At 40.5% G+C, this 18,439-nt stretch overlaps 1 protein-coding gene across 1 annotated transcript; it reads left to right on the top strand.

Moving 5' to 3' along the window:
- Positions 1-2,880: 2,880 nt before the first annotated feature.
- On the top strand, positions 2,881-15,264 carry PYGO1 (pygopus family PHD finger 1). Its single transcript, XM_005521475.3, has 5 exons — positions 2,881-3,116; positions 4,342-4,703; positions 4,773-5,534; positions 9,921-10,006; positions 11,760-15,264. The coding sequence occupies exons 1-5, from the start codon at positions 2,881-2,883 to the stop codon at positions 12,879-12,881; spliced, it is 2,568 nt and encodes an 855-aa protein (XP_005521532.2). The 3' UTR covers positions 12,882-15,264.
- Positions 15,265-18,439: the final 3,175 nt, after the last annotated feature.

Here is an 18,439-nt window from a genome sequence, read left to right as displayed (position 1 = left end):
TGAGTGCACCATCTATGTAACTAGGTCATGGAGTACTTACGCATATTTAGTTATCTGTTCTTGTGTTCTTCCCTACTCTAGGGGCACAATAAACAAAAGAGGGAATGAAGTTGGACTTCTTATCTCCTCCAAAGGATGGCAGAAGAGATTTCATAGTGGAGTTTTTTGGCCACATTTTCTAACAATGTTTGTTATTTTTTTTTTTCCATTTTGCATTTTGTAAGCAATGAAGTGCAGAAATGAAATGCTTCCCTCTCTTTTCATCAGACCACGATAAACAGGAAAATGCAAAGCATTCAAGATGATGATCCAGAAAGAGCAAGAGATTGCATTTCTTTCCTTTCTCCACAGAGTGTCCCCATTTCACTGTTCATTGCTCAACAGGGGACCACCTCTGAGTAGGCAGAAGTCCTTTCTGCAGAGAAGCCTACAAAGGTTATTTAAACATGTATTTGTCCCTTTCTAAAATGTATTATACTGCAGTTAACAAGTCAAACTGAAAGTTCCCTTTTACTTATCGTAGAGGTTTTATCTTGGTGACTTGAAGATCAAATGAGGATTTTTAATGCATACACACACATACACACACACACACACACTGGATTTCTTGTCAAAACTTTTGTTCTTTGGTGTATATGTACCTGTAAATACAATAATTAATATTATAAATACAATAATTAATAATTAAATTTAAGTTCCTAGATAATCAATATAATTTTTATATTTTAATTCTTTAGGTACTAATTAATTTTTATATTTTAGATATAAAATTTTATAGTTTAAAACTACTGGAAAATTGTAGGTTTTAACTTTGTAAGTCATGTGTTGTTGGCAAGAGTATCTGACTGCATGAAAGCTGCTTTTTTCTGAGATACTTGAGCATATACATGTTTTAGATGTAAGCTGAAAAAATAAATGTGCACTCAAAAAAAAAATCAATTGGTCTCACTAGGATTCATAACTAAGAGCTCACTTTGAACTTTAAGATTTTTGTTTCAGTATAGATATGACACTAGAGTGGCCTTTGTACAGCTGAGACATTTTTTGAGCAGTTCACTAATAACCTGTCTTGCAAAGCTTAGAAAAATGTGTTTCATCAGCCAGTGATTTGCAATGTGATTAGACAAAGGCATGATAATTCTCAGACTTGTGTCATAGGGAAGAAAACTAATGTAATGGGCTACAAACTTACATTCTTTCATGGATCAATTCATAAGCCAATATATTTTGCACTTTTTTCTACAAGCAGTTTTATATTCATTTCAGTCTGAAGTTAAAACATGAATAAATTATTAATTAGGTTGTTTTGTATTTTGTACTTTATATTATGTGGCTAAGTGGCTAGTGCAGAAGCTTAGACAGTCCTAATTTTTGCTGATTAAAAGCAGAAACGAAACAGACGTGTGCTGGTGAGGCCTGCTTTACATCACCAGAACAGATGTAGCATTCACCAGCAGGCAGAGCAGTTTGCACTGAAATGGCTTCAATGACTCATGCTCGAACTGTTGCAGTTCCAGCTACAACCCCACAGGTTGGCAGAGATGCTCTGCATCCCACAGATCCAGAAGGGACCTGCTTTATACATTTTCCCAAAGTAGTATCAGCTGCATAACCAGCCAGGCTAACAAAGCATAAAAAGCACATCTAAGTGTAACTTACAAACATGCATGTCTTCAGTTTTTCTACCAACGAAGGGAGGTGTGGAGAACAAATGAGTCTGGAGCAGGGGTGTAACTCCAGCAGAATAACAAACCCAGATTTTTAGTGTTGTCTCAGGTCTGACAGAAACTCCCTCCAGCCTTGATAAACAATCCTGTCTATCACAGTGGTGCTGTGAAACACTTACAAAGTTTTAGAATTAGCACTTAAATTTGTATAACATGAAAAGAGGCTTTTTAGAATAATTAATTATTGTACTTTTTCCCTCATAATGAGTGGGGGAACCAAATCTACTGATGCTGGAATACTATCACAAGCTAAGACCATTGCAATCCCAATTTCCTTAAATGTGTCCCTTTTTCCCAGCTCAACACTTCCTATCCATGTGGGAGAGACTACTGGCTGCTCAATTTGTGTGTCCATATGCCAGGAAACCCGCCCTGGTGCTGCCTGCTGCAGTACCCTGGCACTGCCCTTCTACAGAAGCTGCTGGTCTCCCAGCTCCATGTCCATTGCACAGGGCTTGATTTCTCTCTGTGTAGGAAATGAGCTGGTAAATAAATAAATTTACCAGCTGCAATGAGCTGGTAAATCAGAAAAAAGCTCTGTGTGTATTTGAGAATTTTCTGTACTTTCAAAAATACATCACTTACATGATAGAAAAACATCTGGATTTTCCCCTGGTGCTGGAAGTGGCACAGTTTACACAATTTAGCCAGTTTCTAGCTTTTTTTCTTCTGATGTAACACCTTTTCATTTCCTAATTTTGTTCCTCTGAGATAATATCTTGGCCTCCATAAAATCAAACAGAACAAAATATTTTAATTTTTTCTTTTCTGAATTCCTTAAACATCAGTAAATTTCTCTAAGGTGTTTATATGTTTTCCACCAGCACTTCTGCATACATTCATATGTTGTCAAAATGGGCTTCTATTCTCTGCTACTCCCTGCTCCTGAGATATGCAGTGAAACATAAAAAAAATGCTATAAAAATCTGTCATGGATCCAAATCTAATTGATATTTGTCTCCTGAAATGGTAGACAATATTGAATGTTCACATGCTATGAAAACAATTAGTAAAAAATTTCCTCTGCCTTCCTGTATTTTGCACAAAAACACTTTTTTAGTAAACTTCTTTTTAACCTGAATTTGGATGAAAAAGAAACTAAAAGTTATCAAATCAGCTTCTCTGTACTTAATAACATTTTTAGGTCTGATGAATGGTTGAAGGTCTTCACATGGTTGAAGTTACTGTTATCTCACCAACACCACCCTTTTCACAGTCAGGATTGGTTATACCGAACAACAGTGTTCGTTCACAACAGAGTACTCTGGCAGGGAGGAAGAGCTTTCTGTGTGGTTGGTTATTGTTGAAAAGAAGAACATTATTTCAGAATGACAGCATCATTACAATTCAAAAGGACTTTGGAGGTCTTGACTTTAGCTCTTGCACAAGGCAAGTCCAATGCTGAATTTGGCTATTGTGAGTTTTGCCCCATTGGAAGCTCATTTCAAATTACGGGTCTAATTTTTCTGTTACACTCTCCTGTGAAGAGCTTTGTCTCTCTTTTCTTGGTAACTTCCACCTAGGTGTTGGAAGGTTGGTAACTAGCTACCCCTGAGCCTTCTTAATTAATGCCAGCTTTTGAGAGGAAGAAATGTTGGAGTAATTTTAAGGACAACCAATGAGCAGTGAGGCTTATCAGGTGGTGAAGAGCGTGTCATAATGAGAACTCCTGTAGATTTTTGGGAAGTATTTGGAATGCTGGTGTAGCAGGCACCTGAGCCAGCGAATTAGTTCCTTTCAGACACCCCATCAGCTATTTCCAATGAGAGTTTACAAGTGAGTCCAACAGGATTCTCACAGACTGTTCACAAAAGACCTGAGCCAGTTAAAAGCTGAATTTGGATGAACAACAAAACAGACATAATTTTTTGCAACTAGAGCACTGGGTTAAATCTGAATTCCCAGCTCACATTTCTGATGCAGACAATCTCTCTGTAGGAATCTTTATAGACTCAGTGACATCAATCTGCGCGTCCATAATTACAGTCTACATGCCATTACACGGCAGCCGTGCACAAAGCTCAGGCAGCCCTGGGAGAATCAGCTGGGCCTGCAGCAGGCTCTGCCACAGAAAATGCAAATCTCTTCACAGATAAGGCACATCTTCCTCCAAATATAGACAAGCTCACACCCACCTTGCTAATAACAGGCTCTACTTCTCTTCAGTAAGATCACACAAAATCAAGCAGCACATCCCCTGAGGATACTGGCGGTGTGCTGTACTTCGAGGTACGTGCATCTGGGATCCCCGCAAAGTAAGAGATTGTGGACAAATAAAAATGATCTCTAGGGAAGGACAGAAATTAACATAAATTGCTTCTTCCACTTTACTTTTGCATTTTACATGTCAAACCAAGTAGTAGCCATACCAATATCTTAACCTTTACATGAATGTAACTTTTTCCCCTCAGAAAAAGTGTTCAAAATACTGGAAAAGTATCAACTGTCCATCTAACAAGAAGGTACATAAAGAAATAGCATTGCCAAGTATTTTGACATCAGACATATGAGCAAACCCCATACTGTACAGCTGGGCATTTTTTATCCTTATAGGGAGAATAAATCTTTATTCAAACGGTACTTTTAATGCAGCTGATTAACAATTTTTATGTAGATCAAGAACTCTGTATATAACACCTCTAAAACGCAGTCACTTCAGAAGAAGGGAAACTGAGACAGAATGTGTTCGCACAAAACCACACCGATACGGGCAGCGATTTATCTGTCCCCGTGGGTTTGCGAGGGTTCTGCAGGGTTTACTGACGCTGCGAAGGGCACCGGCTGGGCTCAGTGGTTTGTGCGGTACCCCGAGGCCAGAGACCCGGCCGGTGGGTGACACCTGTGTGAGGGAGCCCCTTCCTGCGGAAGGTGCCCCGCCTGCCCGGGAGCCACAGGAGCGCGATGCTCCAGCGCTCCAGACCCCCGCCCGCGTGGGCTGGGAGAACGGGAGCCGCAGCCGGGCGGCGGGACGGAGCCGTGAGGGACGTGCCGCACCGTGGAACCACTGACGGCCCCGCGGCACGGCCCAGACCCGGTCCCGGCCAGCGCCTCCCTTCGCGGCGGCCGGGGTGGCCCCTGCCCCGCTCCTGCCGCAGCCCCCGCGCTCACGGGGCACTGCCGGCCCCGGCCCGCCCCGCGGCTGTCCCGCGGCCGGACAGAGCCCCAGCGGTGGCCGAGCTGAGGGTGGTGGCGCCGGCGGAGCCGCCCCAGCGCGGCGCCTTTGTTCCGAGCGGCGGCGCGGCCGGGGCCGTCAGTCCCGCCGCGCTCATGGCGGGAGCAGGGGGAGCCCCGCGGAGCGCCCCGCGGGCGCTGCCGCCCCTGCGCGCCCGGGAGCCGGCGGGCAGCGGGGGCTCGGCGCGCTGAGCGGCGCCGTGACCCGCGGGGGCGCAGCGCGGGGCCCGGCAGCCCCGGGGGCGGGGGCGGGCGAGGCGGGCGCCCGCAGCCTGCGGGGGCCGTGCCCGGCGCGGCTCGGCGCTCCGCGGACCCCCGGGCGGCCTCAGGGCAGCGGCGCTCCGCTCGCCGGACCCCGCCGGGCCTGGCCCCCGCCGCGGGCTGCAGCGGAGCCCTCCCGCTCCCAAACTTTGCAAAGTCTCGTAGCTCCGCTGCTGGGGCGGCGGCGGCTACGGCAGCAGGGGGCGGGGGCGGCGGCGGAGGAGGCGGGGGCGGAGGGGGCGGGGTGCGGGCCGGCGGCGGCGGCGGCAGCAGCATCAAAGAGCCCCGATTCTTGCCGCCCCGGGGGCCATGCGCTGCTGTCTGTAAAGTCCGCGGAACCGGAGAAGGGCCCCATCGCGCTGAAAAGATCCCGAGGTACGGCGGGGGCTGGGCCGGGCCCGGGGGCGGCCGCCGCTGGGGCCTGGCTCCCGTGCGGAGCGCTGGCCGAGGCGCGGGATGCGCGCACCGCCGCTGCCCGCCGGGCTCCTCTCGCCGCGCGGCGCAGCGCGGGCCGGGCCGCCCCCGCCGCGGTCCCTCCCTGCGGCTGCGGCGGGGCCGGCGGTGCGGGGGCCGCTCGAAGTTGGGTCGGTGGGGCCCGGCCGGGCCCCGCGGGCTCCCGCAGCCTGCGGGCCTTGAAAAGCAGCCCCGGGGCTGGCTGTGCGCGCAGGTGTGCCCCGCGGGGGAGGGCGGCGTGCGGTCCTGTCTCTTGTGTGTCTGGGGATGTGCAGCACATTAGTATGCAGCGAGCATACTGCTGGTGCAAGGGAATACGGCGGCAATGCCACATGTCCGAGTTCGTGCTGATGCAGAGCCCATAAATTACACTTGAGTGTTCGCTCTTCTGCTCCCAGTCTTGGCTCCTGTGCTTAGTCTAGTTGGGGTTTTTCTCTCCCTTTTCGGGGGGAAAAGAAAAAATATCATAATATTATTCTTTACTAATAGCACTGGTGTATGGCTCTGGTGAGGTTTGAGTATGTGTTTCTTTGAGAGGTGTAGTGAGAAGGGCAAAAATGCAGGGTCTCCTCTGATTTCGGCAGTGCAGCTGACTTTAATGGCAGTGGCATATCAGCCTGCGTAGAGATAGTTGAGTCCTGATAGTCCTTAGGCACAGACATGCCTTTCCGAATGAAATAATAAAAGATAGCAGGATGTGAGTTGAGTGAAAATCATGGCAAAATTATAAGATTTGCAATTTAGTTCTTCTCATTTTCTTGCTTCCAGTTTTGACCCTGGAATTCTATTGTTCTTGATGTTTTAAGCTGTTTTTCTGCTTGGATAAGTGGGAAAAGGTGTGGATTCCACGGTGCATATTGTCATTGATTTACAGTTTGCTTTTCTAAAACTGTTATATTAACAGCAGGATTGCAAGCTTGAAAGTGGGAGAATGAAAACACACAGCAGTGTTACAAAGGGGACTGGGATTCATTAGGCTCCTCCAGTCTCAAGCCCTGATTCTGCAAATATTTAAGCATATATGGTTTCACATGCCAGAGTTACCCACCAAGTTCCACCCGATTACAGCTTAATATCAAAATTGTTTACAGTCTCAGGGCCACAGAATAGGCTCACCAAATCTGGTTGAAATTAGACTATTTTTAGTTTTCTGTCTATAATGAAAAGTTTATTCAGTCATTTACGTTTCTTGGGAAAATGTTCTTACTGAGATAAAGCACTGTTCAAAAAGACTCTGGCATCCATCCTTTAAAAACCTAGACAGAGATTTGTTAGTGAATATGAAAATATTCCATACTGTATGTGCAGTATGATATGTTAAGTATGGCATAAATTACATGCAAAGTTAAAATCCCTTAATGTGTAAACAAAGCTACAACTTGCAATTCTCCTAACTAACACTGAAAATGTCCATCTTAGGTATGCATGAAGTAAAAAAGAATATGAGGCTTATCTCTTCTCCTTTGCCCAAGTGTGAATGTCTGAAATTAATTTTATCTGTAGTTTAATAGGGGAATAGTTATCAGATATGTATTTATATCTTTAGATCCATGAGATAGATGATGTCCCAGTCAAAAGGATTATATTTTTGCCTGAAAAATTAGTCTCGGACAATGAATAATTTTTCATTAGTGCAGCATTCCAAAATGCTTGGTACACCTTTAATGAAAGTCTGTGTTGTAGGTACTAAAAGTGACTTTGTGGAAAGTTTATTTTGGCTTCATGAAAAGTGAGCCTTATTCACTTTTTTTTGGAGGTATGCAAGGACTAACATTCTGTTTCCTTTCATGTATAAATTAAATCATTATAGAACCCACAGGGAAAATATAAATTCTTAGGGCTGAATTAAACATTGGCCTCACACAGTGAAAATTGAAAATACAAAAGCTTTGTGCCTTTGCAGACACAGGACTCCCTTCTGTAAACCGAGGCATGTGAATGGCTTTGCTGATGCAAGTAATTCAGGTAGAAATTGATGAGACTTGTCACTAGAATTCTAATGTTCATATGTTTATGCTTATGAAGAATGATATCCCAGAGAGGGAATTTATATGTAGTTTTATAAAATTTTAAAATTCAGCTACTGTAAACCAGCACTTGCGTATGACCCTCAGTATTCTACTTGATCACAAATTTACTGATGTCTGTGCTGCTTGCTGTTGAATTTATTAAATTTGGATATTTGGAGTATTTTGCTATCTGGTTAACATCATTTATGCTTTAAGAGTACAGGGACATGGATAGAAGTGTGATTTATGCAGTCGTAAGGATTAGTGTTCACAGTGCAATCTTACACTAAATTTAGTAGAAGCTTGTAGGAATGCTGGAGAAGAAGCCCATAGAAAGTGCAGGAACAGTTTTGAGAAAATAGATTATAAAGAAGAGGATTTATAGGGTTGAAATTTAGGGGAAATTTGCCATCATTCTTTATGTAAAACTTTATGCTGTAATCATTTAGTATCCACAGGTAATGCAGTGGTAATGCTTCATAGCACACGAGTATATCCAGGGTTTTATATTCTAAATCAAGACAAAAAAGGTCTCTTTTTAAAGAGTAATTCCTTTCTCTGATGGTATCTTAGACCACAATATTCTATGTGCAAGTATGAGCTTATTTTGAGAACTTGGTTGTGACATCATGCCCTTGACTTTAAATTCAGACTTAAAATTTGTTAGGTGTTGATCTGGGATATCCATGTATCTTCCTTATATGTAATGAAAAATAAAATCAAATTTCAATAGTGACAGCTAGAGCCAAAAGGAACTTATTAAAACAGGCAGAATTGGTTTCTAACTTGAAGTAGGACTGGTGAATTCCCTGAAACCTCAAAAAAAAAAAAAAAGGAGGCAGGGAGAAAGGAAGTGCTAGGAGTGAAGATTTGTCAGGCCTCCTTGGATCAGGAGTATTTAAAATAACTTAGATATTTTGGTCTGGGTACAGTAGGACTGCTGCTTCCATGTGAGAAGAAATTTAGTGTTACATTGCTGAATAGTCCTAAAGCTGGTTTACCTGTCTGCTGGGAGCACTTGTCTAACAGAGCAGTGTAATGTCATATGCTGTGCTGCTTTGCATAATACTGTTGTTAATTCACAGTTATCTCCAGGTTGTCTTTGGTAATGAAGACCTGTGTGTTCAGCTGGATGCTTGCATCTTGATGAAGCTTGACTCGTATTCTGAATATCAATTTTAAACAAACAACAGTAAAATTTTTAGGATGGATTGCCTGCTTACTGTTCTGTGCTGTTGCTATATATTTATATAACAAATATATATAGCAAATAAGCTATTATCTTAATGGGCCCAGGAAAAAAAGAATTAATATAGTTTCTTAATATAATGATGTTAGTACTTTAACATGTGTTGCTCTTCTATCATCTGAAAATGCTTCTCATACTTCAGCTCAGGGTTTTCTTTGCATTCCAATATTGTGGCAATTTCACTTGAGCCCCAAGAAGACTGACTGACTGGGATAATAATGAGTGTGCTAGATTTATTTTTCGTCTCTGGCTAGGGTTTTAAAAATGAAAGCCACAATTTATACAAATTTGAGAGCTTGTCCCACTGTTGTGAAAGGTGAAAAATCCCAGGTGAAGTACAGATATGTCTTTGTATTTCTCAGCGTCAAGTCTGATTGAGCAACCAGTGAAATGAACATTCCTTACTTCTTTTGTGCCTTGCTCAATTATTCTGTGAGGTTTCTCCAGAGGTAGGCTGGTTCACTTATTATTGGCAGGTATCTTTTTGTTTGATCCAGTCTTGCATTTAGTGAAATTTAGATTTGATACACTGGGGATTTGTCTAAACAACATGGCAAGTTTTCAGTGGTTTCTGTTCATGGATCTACTACTGTTTGCTTTTCCTTCCTCGTGGACTGTAACACTCTGTTGTGTATTGCTACACTGAGTTTGATAAATGCTGTGTCTATGTGAGTTAAATAAGATGTGAGTCTTAGACTTTGGCTTTTTGCAGTTCTTTTGAAAGTTTTATGATTTGTGCAAACAAGAATTACTTCTAACTGGTGACGTGAAGATGTTAAGAACCAAGTGACAGATAAAAAAAAATAAACAGAAATGTTTATTTCAATAAGAATGAGCATGAGGGGGACGTCAAAGCGGTAGTAGACAGAGGTGTAGGAGGGATGTTAGCTTCCCTCCAGATGTGTGCTCCTTTAGCACTTGCAACATAAGGCACCAGAGTCAATGCAAGTTCAGTATTTGTAACAGATATCTGAGGCTATGGTAGTTACAGGCAAACTTACAATACAGTCTGCAAGAAAATTAATGCACTGTTGCATTAACATCTTGTAGGTGGTGACAGTGGATTGGATGGGTTAGGAGGACCAGGAGTTCAGCTTGGAAGCCCTGATAAGAAAAAGCGCAAAGCAAATACACAGGTAAATTCCCTTTGCTTCTTTTGAATCTTAATAAACAGTGCACTCAAATGTTGTTTGCTGGTATGACTATCTCATTGTTCAGAATATCAGTTTGTTGTCACAAATAGCAGCTACATACCAAATATTTCAGTTTTACTTTGAAGCTGTAATCTTCCTAAATACTAGTTTTTTGTGATGAAGTTTTTTTAATCCGTGTAAGTTGCCAAAGACATGTAAAGAAAGGAGCACAGTGAGACTGCAACAACTTGTATTTTTACCACAGGGATTTGATTCTGTGACAGACTTGTTTTAATGACTTTGTAGCCATTGGTAGAAATCTGTACAGCAGGAGTAGTTGCCATGAGACTACTTCTCTCCTTACTTTCATTCCTGTATGTGTAGGTTTGTGGGCTAATGCATCAGTGCAGTTTGTTAATGCTTTCACCAAACTCTTGGCATACTCCCCAGGTGATTTTCAAGCAAAAGCTAAGGCAGGTACAAGCTCCTTTCCAGTGAATTGCTGCAATGTGACATTTCTAGGCAGTTTTTCTTTCCAGAAAAGAAAGCCTCAATACAAAATATCTCAAGCAATTGGATATCTACAGTGCTGAGTTTTCCTTTGTGTGTTCAGTCAGCTTTGAGTGAATGTATGTTAATTTGGTACTGCCCAGTGGCCAGTACCTTTATTTATGTAGGTGAAACAATCACCTTCTGTTAGGCCTATGCAGAGTCCATTGAGATGTGGATCTGTTTTCTTCATTTTTGTTTTGTTTTAAAGTAGTCATGCTGAAACCTTCTCTGAGAAATATTCAGTTACTTTGCAAGGTTTCACACCTCTTTCTTGGTGGAGTTTCTTTGTGTTCTGGTGGTAATAACTATAGAGGACATGCAGATTAGCTTGTGTTCCTTCTGATGAGGTTTAACTTTGCACTGCAGCAATTTTTTAAAAAAAATGAATTTTCAGTCTCAGTTTATTAGTGCTTAGGAGGAAGTGCTTTCTGTGACCACAGTTAGTGTGAGGGTGAACCCAGCAGATGTTCCCTACAGGCTAGTCTAGAATGAATTTGAATTGTATGACTGCACTGGTGACATTTAAACAGACTCTGGCCTCCATTGAACACTTGATTATGCTCTGTAACCAGAACATAATCCTCGTGTTTCATACCTACTGACTATGCTTTGCAGACTGCCCACAATCACTGAATGCTCTGTACACTGAATGTACAGAAATGTACAGCATGGAATAGTCTACAGACTATAGAAAATATCAGTCTGCTGACTCCTATATTCTAAATGCCTTTTTTAGGGTTATAATGCCATTAGGTTTGTATATCCTCATAGAAGTGGGGTGTCTTAAGAGATGTATATTCAGTAACATGAACCCAAAATGAAATTAAGGAAATGGTTCAAATCTGCTCTTCAACATTTGGAAATATTTTGTGTATGTGTTTGTGACAGTTGAATTTCTGTATTGTTCCTTGTCTTTTGTAAAAAATTATGAAATAGAAATCACATATCAAGTAGTATTTTGAACTGCAAACTTTTTCAAACACTGAGACTACTATAAATCACCACATTATTTGGAGCCCAAGCTCTTCTCCTGCCTCTGTACTGAAATTTCAGACAGCCTGGCAGGGGTACAGTGGATGAATTTTACACAACAGCTGAACAGTTCTTTCAGCAGTTATATTGCTAATCCAGAGCCTTTGTGGTTGGTGTGTCTTGCAGGGAAATACTAAAACTAATTAAAGTGTTGTATTTAAAATGTTTATAGGGGTCATCATTTCCTCCTCCATCTGAATATGCTCCACCACCGAACCCAAGTTCTGACCACCTTGTAGCTGCAAATCCATTTGATGACAACTATAATACTGTGTCTTATAAACCACTTCCTTCAGGAAATCCATATTTTAGTAATCCTGGTTATCCTGGCTTTGGAGGCTATAGCACTTTCAGAATGCCACCTCACATGCTGCCCAGAGTGTCCTCACCATATGGTGGTTCTTACTCCCTCAGAAATCAGCCACATCCTCTTCCCCAAAACCCTGTTGGCATGGGTTTTAGTCGACCCCACTCTTTCAGCTTTGGTCCGCATGATAATCCAGGTTTTGGGAATCAACCACCATATAGCAGTGGTCAGATGAATCAAAATGTCAATATGCCTGCTCAACATTTCAGGCCAAATCCTGGGGAGAACTTCGGCCATTCAGGTCAGATACCTCACCCTGATGTGCCAACTAACTTTGGTCCTGGAAACAATCCAAATTTTCCAAATTCTCAGCTAGAATCAAACCATTCTTTTGTTCCTCCACCAAACACGTACAACCAGACAAAATCATCAGCACAAAAGCAAGACTTTAGTCAAGGTGCAAGCAAAGCATCCAGCCAGAACACTGCTGCTCATCAGCATCATCATAGGACAGAGGACGTTGTGAGTCAAGGTAACAGTGAACTGAAAAATGTTACTCGAAACAATGTGGTAAATCAGGATAACAGCCATTCTAACAGTGCTGATAACACCAATGCTGGCCACTCAAATGGGACTCAGAGCAAGTCCCGCCAGCCTCGAGGTACTGCTGAAGGATGCAACTCTGAAAAGAGCAGCAAAACGCCCCTCCATCCCAGTCGGCATGGACACTCGTCCTCTGAACCCGTCTACCCATGTGGAATCTGTACACATGAAGTCAATGATGACCAGGATGCCATCCTGTGTGAAGCCTCTTGTCAAAAATGGTTCCATCGGATCTGTACAGGCATGACAGAGTCAGCCTATGGCCTTCTCACGGCAGAGGCATCGGCAGTGTGGGGCTGTGACACTTGCATGGCAGACAAGGATGTGCAGTTAATGCGCACGAGAGAGACTGCAGGACCACCTGCACTGAACACAGAGGGCTGACAGCCTGAATGGGTGCTAGTGGAGCAAATACTTGCTATGAAATTTCGGTTACAAATTGGGTACTTCACTTTCTGCAGACAATCAGTTGTGTTTGATTGCTGTCATCTTTTTTTCCCTAATCTGTTTTCATTCATAAACTTCCATCTCAGCTTTTGTACTCTTAGTTTTATGTGTGCAAATGTTTTACAAGATGGAATATTTTTTTGTTTCTGATTAAACTGTAACTGACAATTGATCGGAAGTAGGATAGCATTGACAATATTATTGAAGGAAAAAATGTGCCTGTGTGAATAGCCCTAATTTGCTAGTGTGTATTAATGTATTAACTAACGCTAGCATTTAGTGCTTGGTTTTAATGGTACTATATTTGCAAGTACTCATTGCTTTGTTTTTTTCTTTTGGCGTGAATGTCTGTTATTGATGTTCTTGATAGCCTTTCTTTGAATATAGTAGAGATGACATGGAGGAATGTGCAGTACTAATAGTTGTTATTTTAGGGTAAATACAGAGAATTTTGTATATGCTTTTTCCTATTTTTGAAGCAAAGCATTAATGTGCTATTCGAAAATCATGAATTCATGCTTAGTAACATAATGAAAGCCACTAACTATTACATATTTCTGTTTCCTTGAAAAGGCAATAATCTCTTGACTTCTCAGCAATTACTTGCTGAAGGCTCTTTATAGGTCTTGCATTATTTGGAAATTGTTGTGAAATAGGATTAAATTGGAAAAAGAACACATTGAGTTTATGAAGTCTACTGCTTTAAATCTAGAGAATGCCAAAACTAAGGTTGCACATGTAACCTTAATTCATTTATCTTGAGGACATACCTTGGGATACAGTCTTTGCATCTGACACGGTTGTGCAGTCATGCACCTTTCTCTCATTCTTTCTCACTGATGGTTCCAGTCTCCTGCCTCAGTGCTGCCTGAGAATTGTGGATGAAATAGTGCACGGAAAATCCTGCCCAGTTTCTAAGGCTGTCAGCTCCAGCCTGCTCAGTCACCCTGAGCTTACACAGTCCACTTGGCATGAAGGAGGGAGCAAGGCAATGGAGTGTGCTCTGCACAGGCTCTGAATTGCATGATAATTTGGCTAGCAAAGTCTTGAAACTAAATTCCCACCACTGCCTATAGCCAGAGGGGGTGGGAAATCTAAGGTGAAGAAAGAAAATACAGCTGTCATATCAGGTGAGTTTAGTTCACATCAGAACTAAGTAGTCAGAACTTTATCTCCTTTGATAAACCTGATATCCTACTAACAAATATGAATGGCACTAGAGCTTCATATGTGATGCTAAGAAATTCTATTTTAATAAGGGTGATTTGATCTTATTCTTGATCTTAAAAATAACTCCCCTTCTTTTTTGAATGTTGGGAAGCATCCAGCCTTGAACACTTCAGCCTTAGCAGTGTGATGAAGTTGCATGTGCAATTGAAAAAGTTTATTTTGAGAGAAATTATTTGAATTAATAAAAGGAGGCACTGTGATAACAGATTCTGCTTGGAATATGTACCACTGTGCTGGAAGCAGTCTATAAACAGCAATTAAATCATATGTCAAGCTTACAGGTACTAGTCATGGTAATGACTTTTAATGTGATAAATTTTTCAGATCTGTGATGATGAGTGATATAGTAGATTATAGAGAATACAGTAATCTAATAAAGAGGTAGTTTTTATGGTAAGCCATGCTAATGAGTGAAAGTAAGGCCTGTTTGATAGTTCACTGTTGTGTTTGATTTTAAATGGGCTCTACTGTGTACGTTCCTGGAAGATACTGTGCAAATCTACACAACTTGTTTTATTTCAAAAGTGAAAAGTTTTGCTGTATAAGTGCAGTATTACCCTACCTTTTGTTTTGGTTTCTTTTTTTTGTTTTTTTGTTTTGTTTTGTTTTTTTTTTTGTTTTGTTGTTGTTTGTTTGTTTTTGGCTTGCCTCTCATCAGGAAAAAGAAAATAATGTCTAAAGTGTAAGTGACATATTTCATATCTTTAAAATTTTCCTGTATGGGGATATAAAGTGTAAGATAGATCCAGAGCTTCTGTTTTCATCACTGGTTCCTTTAATTTAGTACATAAACTAGATTTAATCTTGTGTTTTTTAGAGGTGTGATTTTAAAACCACCAACAAAAAGCCAAACTAGCAACAACCTCTGTTAAAGAGATTTATTCTTCAGTAGTTTTCCTAATGACTGACAGACTGTTTGAATTTGCTTTTGGTATCTGAGGTAGTAATTAAACCAAACCTTGTTTAGATAGATTTGTTCCTCTGGGAATCAGTTTAATCTCTGCAACAATTAGCACTGTGAACATAATGGAGCTGGTTCACACCTACAATAATGTAAATGAAATAAAAATTTTGCTCAGTGAAAATTCAAGCAAGACTCCAGTGATGATATTGTTATCTTTCCCACTCCCACACCCCATGCCTCTTATGAGAGGATTTTGGGGCATTTGTTCTCTGAAGTCCAATTCATGTTTTAACATTTTGGAGCAGACATTGTATTTAAAATAGCCATGAATTTCTTAATCTTTTCCTCAACCCAACATGAAGTTAGGCAACTATTTTCTAGATTAGCTGTTGTTGGGACATTAAACATAGTGTTCTTAAGTACTTAAAATCAACTGGAATATAATTTTATAAGGCCTTAAATTGTGTATTTGTGAAACTTACTCTAACAATTTCTTTTACATTTTTCTAAACTGGTATTAAATTTGGTTTGTAACCCAGTAAATTTTCTGCATTTATTAACCTGTAAGTTCAAGGCGTTAGCAAATGCCAATGATAGCAAATAAAAACAAATGAACAACCAACCCCACACTTGTTAGCACACTGATCTGAGAGACAGGACTGACAAGGATCACCAGAAGTCATCCAGCCAATATGCTTGCCCTGCCGATATGCTCTTGGCATACTTGAACTCTTTCTCTAGAGAGCAGTTATATTTTGGTTTTCTCTGCATGTGTTGAATAAGTAGTAGTTCAAGTATGCACAGGAAAAACAGCAATCATGTTTAATTAGTAAGGTACTAGGAAAAATGTCAGCTGATTAGCACTAGAAGTTAGTTCTAGAATGATGGGTGGGAGGGAGGGCGGGAGGGTTGACTAGAATAGGTGAGGTTTTTTGTAGTACATGAAGCAATTTGTATTGAACTCTCATGTGCTTCGTTCATTACTGGTGGTTTAGACTGTACTGGTGCTGCACACCAAAAATATTGCAAATATTTTGTAAATCTTGCAAACCTTAACATTTTTCTGGGAAATGCCTGTGTCCTTTTTAAATAGTTTCTGGTCATGATCAGAAATGCAGCCTTATATTGCTCCCAAATATTTTTTTCCTCCCCAGGCTGAAATAAACAGGTATAAATTAGATTCTGCTGTCCTTAATACTTTTTTGCTAGTGACCAATTTTAAAGGAGGTAGCACGTAAGTGACAGTGCTGGATACAGACTAGAGGGCAGGTAGCAAAAATCCTGTTTCTTCCTGTTTTCCTCATTCCTTCTACACCTTGAAACTAGCACGTTAACTGTTTGTGCCTGTCTCTTCAGAAAGAAAATGGGACTGATGCTTACTTCCAAAGGTTCTTTAGAGGCCTAGTTATTATTTGAGATCTTCAGATGTAAGAAGCTAGAGAAAAGTAATGAAGTTCGCTCTACTTAAAACAAATATATAATTTTGGGGGCTGCTCAAAGAAGATTATACTTTGTGACCTCTGAAGTTTTTAATCTAAGAACCGGTTTTGTAATCACATTTTTCAGGCTTAATTTCAAGCATGTGAGAATTAATGAAGTCAGTGAAACTGCATGCACACAGTCAAGAATGTTTTAAAGTGTTTGCAGTTTGGGGCCTGTGATATTTGCAAGTAAAATGCTTTTATGGTTTGAGATTTTTACAAAATCAGTGGTGTTAAAATGTAGCACCTTTTTAACATTTGTCTTTATTCCAACTTAATACAGTAACACATCTGCATTAAATATATCCCTTACATTTTATAAATAAACATTGCCTGTCAGTAGAAGTATTGGTGTAACATTTCTAAAAAAGGAAGTCTTGCTTCTTATCATGTTGTATGTGACTTAAATGAATGTTTCATATTAAAACTAATCTTTCCTTATGTACTGCTTAAATATACCTGTTTTGGGATATCAGTTCAGTACTTTTTATACAATCTTGAATGTGTTCCACATTGGTGACATGTATTTTTGCAACAACTTTTTTGTTTTGATTTTAAATTAGAGCATGTCTGATGTAATACATGCATTAGTGCTGTGGTGTGTGACAAAGTTAATGTATGTAATTCAAATTGGAAAAAGTTTCCAGACTTTGTCCAACATTAACCCTGTGGCCAGGGATTAAATTACTATGTAATACAAATTATTTCATACCATGATGTGTTTTAAGCTACTCTATGAAGTATGTGAAGCATTATTGTTTATGGATTGGTAGCTGGTGAGGTATCTTGCATAGAATGAGGTATGATAGATGGTAGCAATTGATGATAACTAAAACTGAGTACCTTTCAGAACACACAGCACTGATATGTGTTATCATCTTGTTGCCATTACTTAATATGAATTTCTTAATATTTTCCACTGGTAAACAGGTGAACATTTAGTAATCAGCTCTTGGGTGTGAAAATTCTATTCTAACACTCTTTACTTGTTTAACAAAACATGTAATTTTTTTTGTTTGTTTAGAGGGCATATAATTTTTTTGTCTATTGGATGTGATTAGAAATATGCAGGAGGATGTAGAACTGGATGTATTTTAAAGTTATTCTGCAGTTGCTAAGTTTTGGCAGAAGCTTTCTATATTAGAATAGACTCTTCCCTAAAATTGGAAACTAAGTGTACTTAGCAGAACTCTTTAAGGCAATATAACTATCCTACACTACATCTTGTGTTATGCACATTCACTTCTTTATATGGAAGTGATAACTTCTGCTTTATATAGAAGAGAAGTCATTTTAGTGGCCTAGTGCTATGTGTCATCAATTCTGGGGTAATTAGTTCTGAGTGGTGTTCACATCCTCAGAGGTGCTGCCTCTAGCTTGAAGTTTTCAGTGTCACCCTTTGTCTCCTGGTTTAGAAATGGCTTAGCCCAGCACCATAGGGAATAACTATTTCTGCATTGTTTACCATACATAATTTTCCTTTTCATGTTCAAAGAGACTGTATCAAAATAATTTTTTGATCCAGCCCCACCTTTTTTTTTTCACTTGGAGATTTGTGCACTGTATTTCAGGAATTGCTGTACTGGAGACATTTTGAGATTGGAGTTATGAGAGTCGTCTGTTCCTGGACACTCATCTTTTCCTCTACAGAACTATCTAAATCTGAGCTTCCATGTAATTTAAGGAGGGCAAGCTCTTAATATATTATTTTTTCTTTTTGTTTTTCTTTTTCTTTCTTGATAGTTTTTTTTTCCTGAAATGTGAAATGATACAAAATTTTTAGTAATTTTTATTTAAAATGTGGTCTTTCCTCCAAGCTTGTGCTTGTGGCCTTTAGAGCAAGCACTGTGGTCTTTAGGGCCTTCTGACTTGGAATTTTT

This window comes from Pseudopodoces humilis, chromosome 16, assembly GCF_049639895.1.
Source record: "Pseudopodoces humilis isolate 2021_Gansu_Grassland_sample_001 chromosome 16, ASM4963989v1, whole genome shotgun sequence".
NCBI lineage: Eukaryota > Metazoa > Chordata > Aves > Passeriformes > Paridae > Pseudopodoces > Pseudopodoces humilis.
Note: the sequence above shows the minus strand (reverse complement) of the source record. Positions and strands in the feature narration are given on the sequence as shown.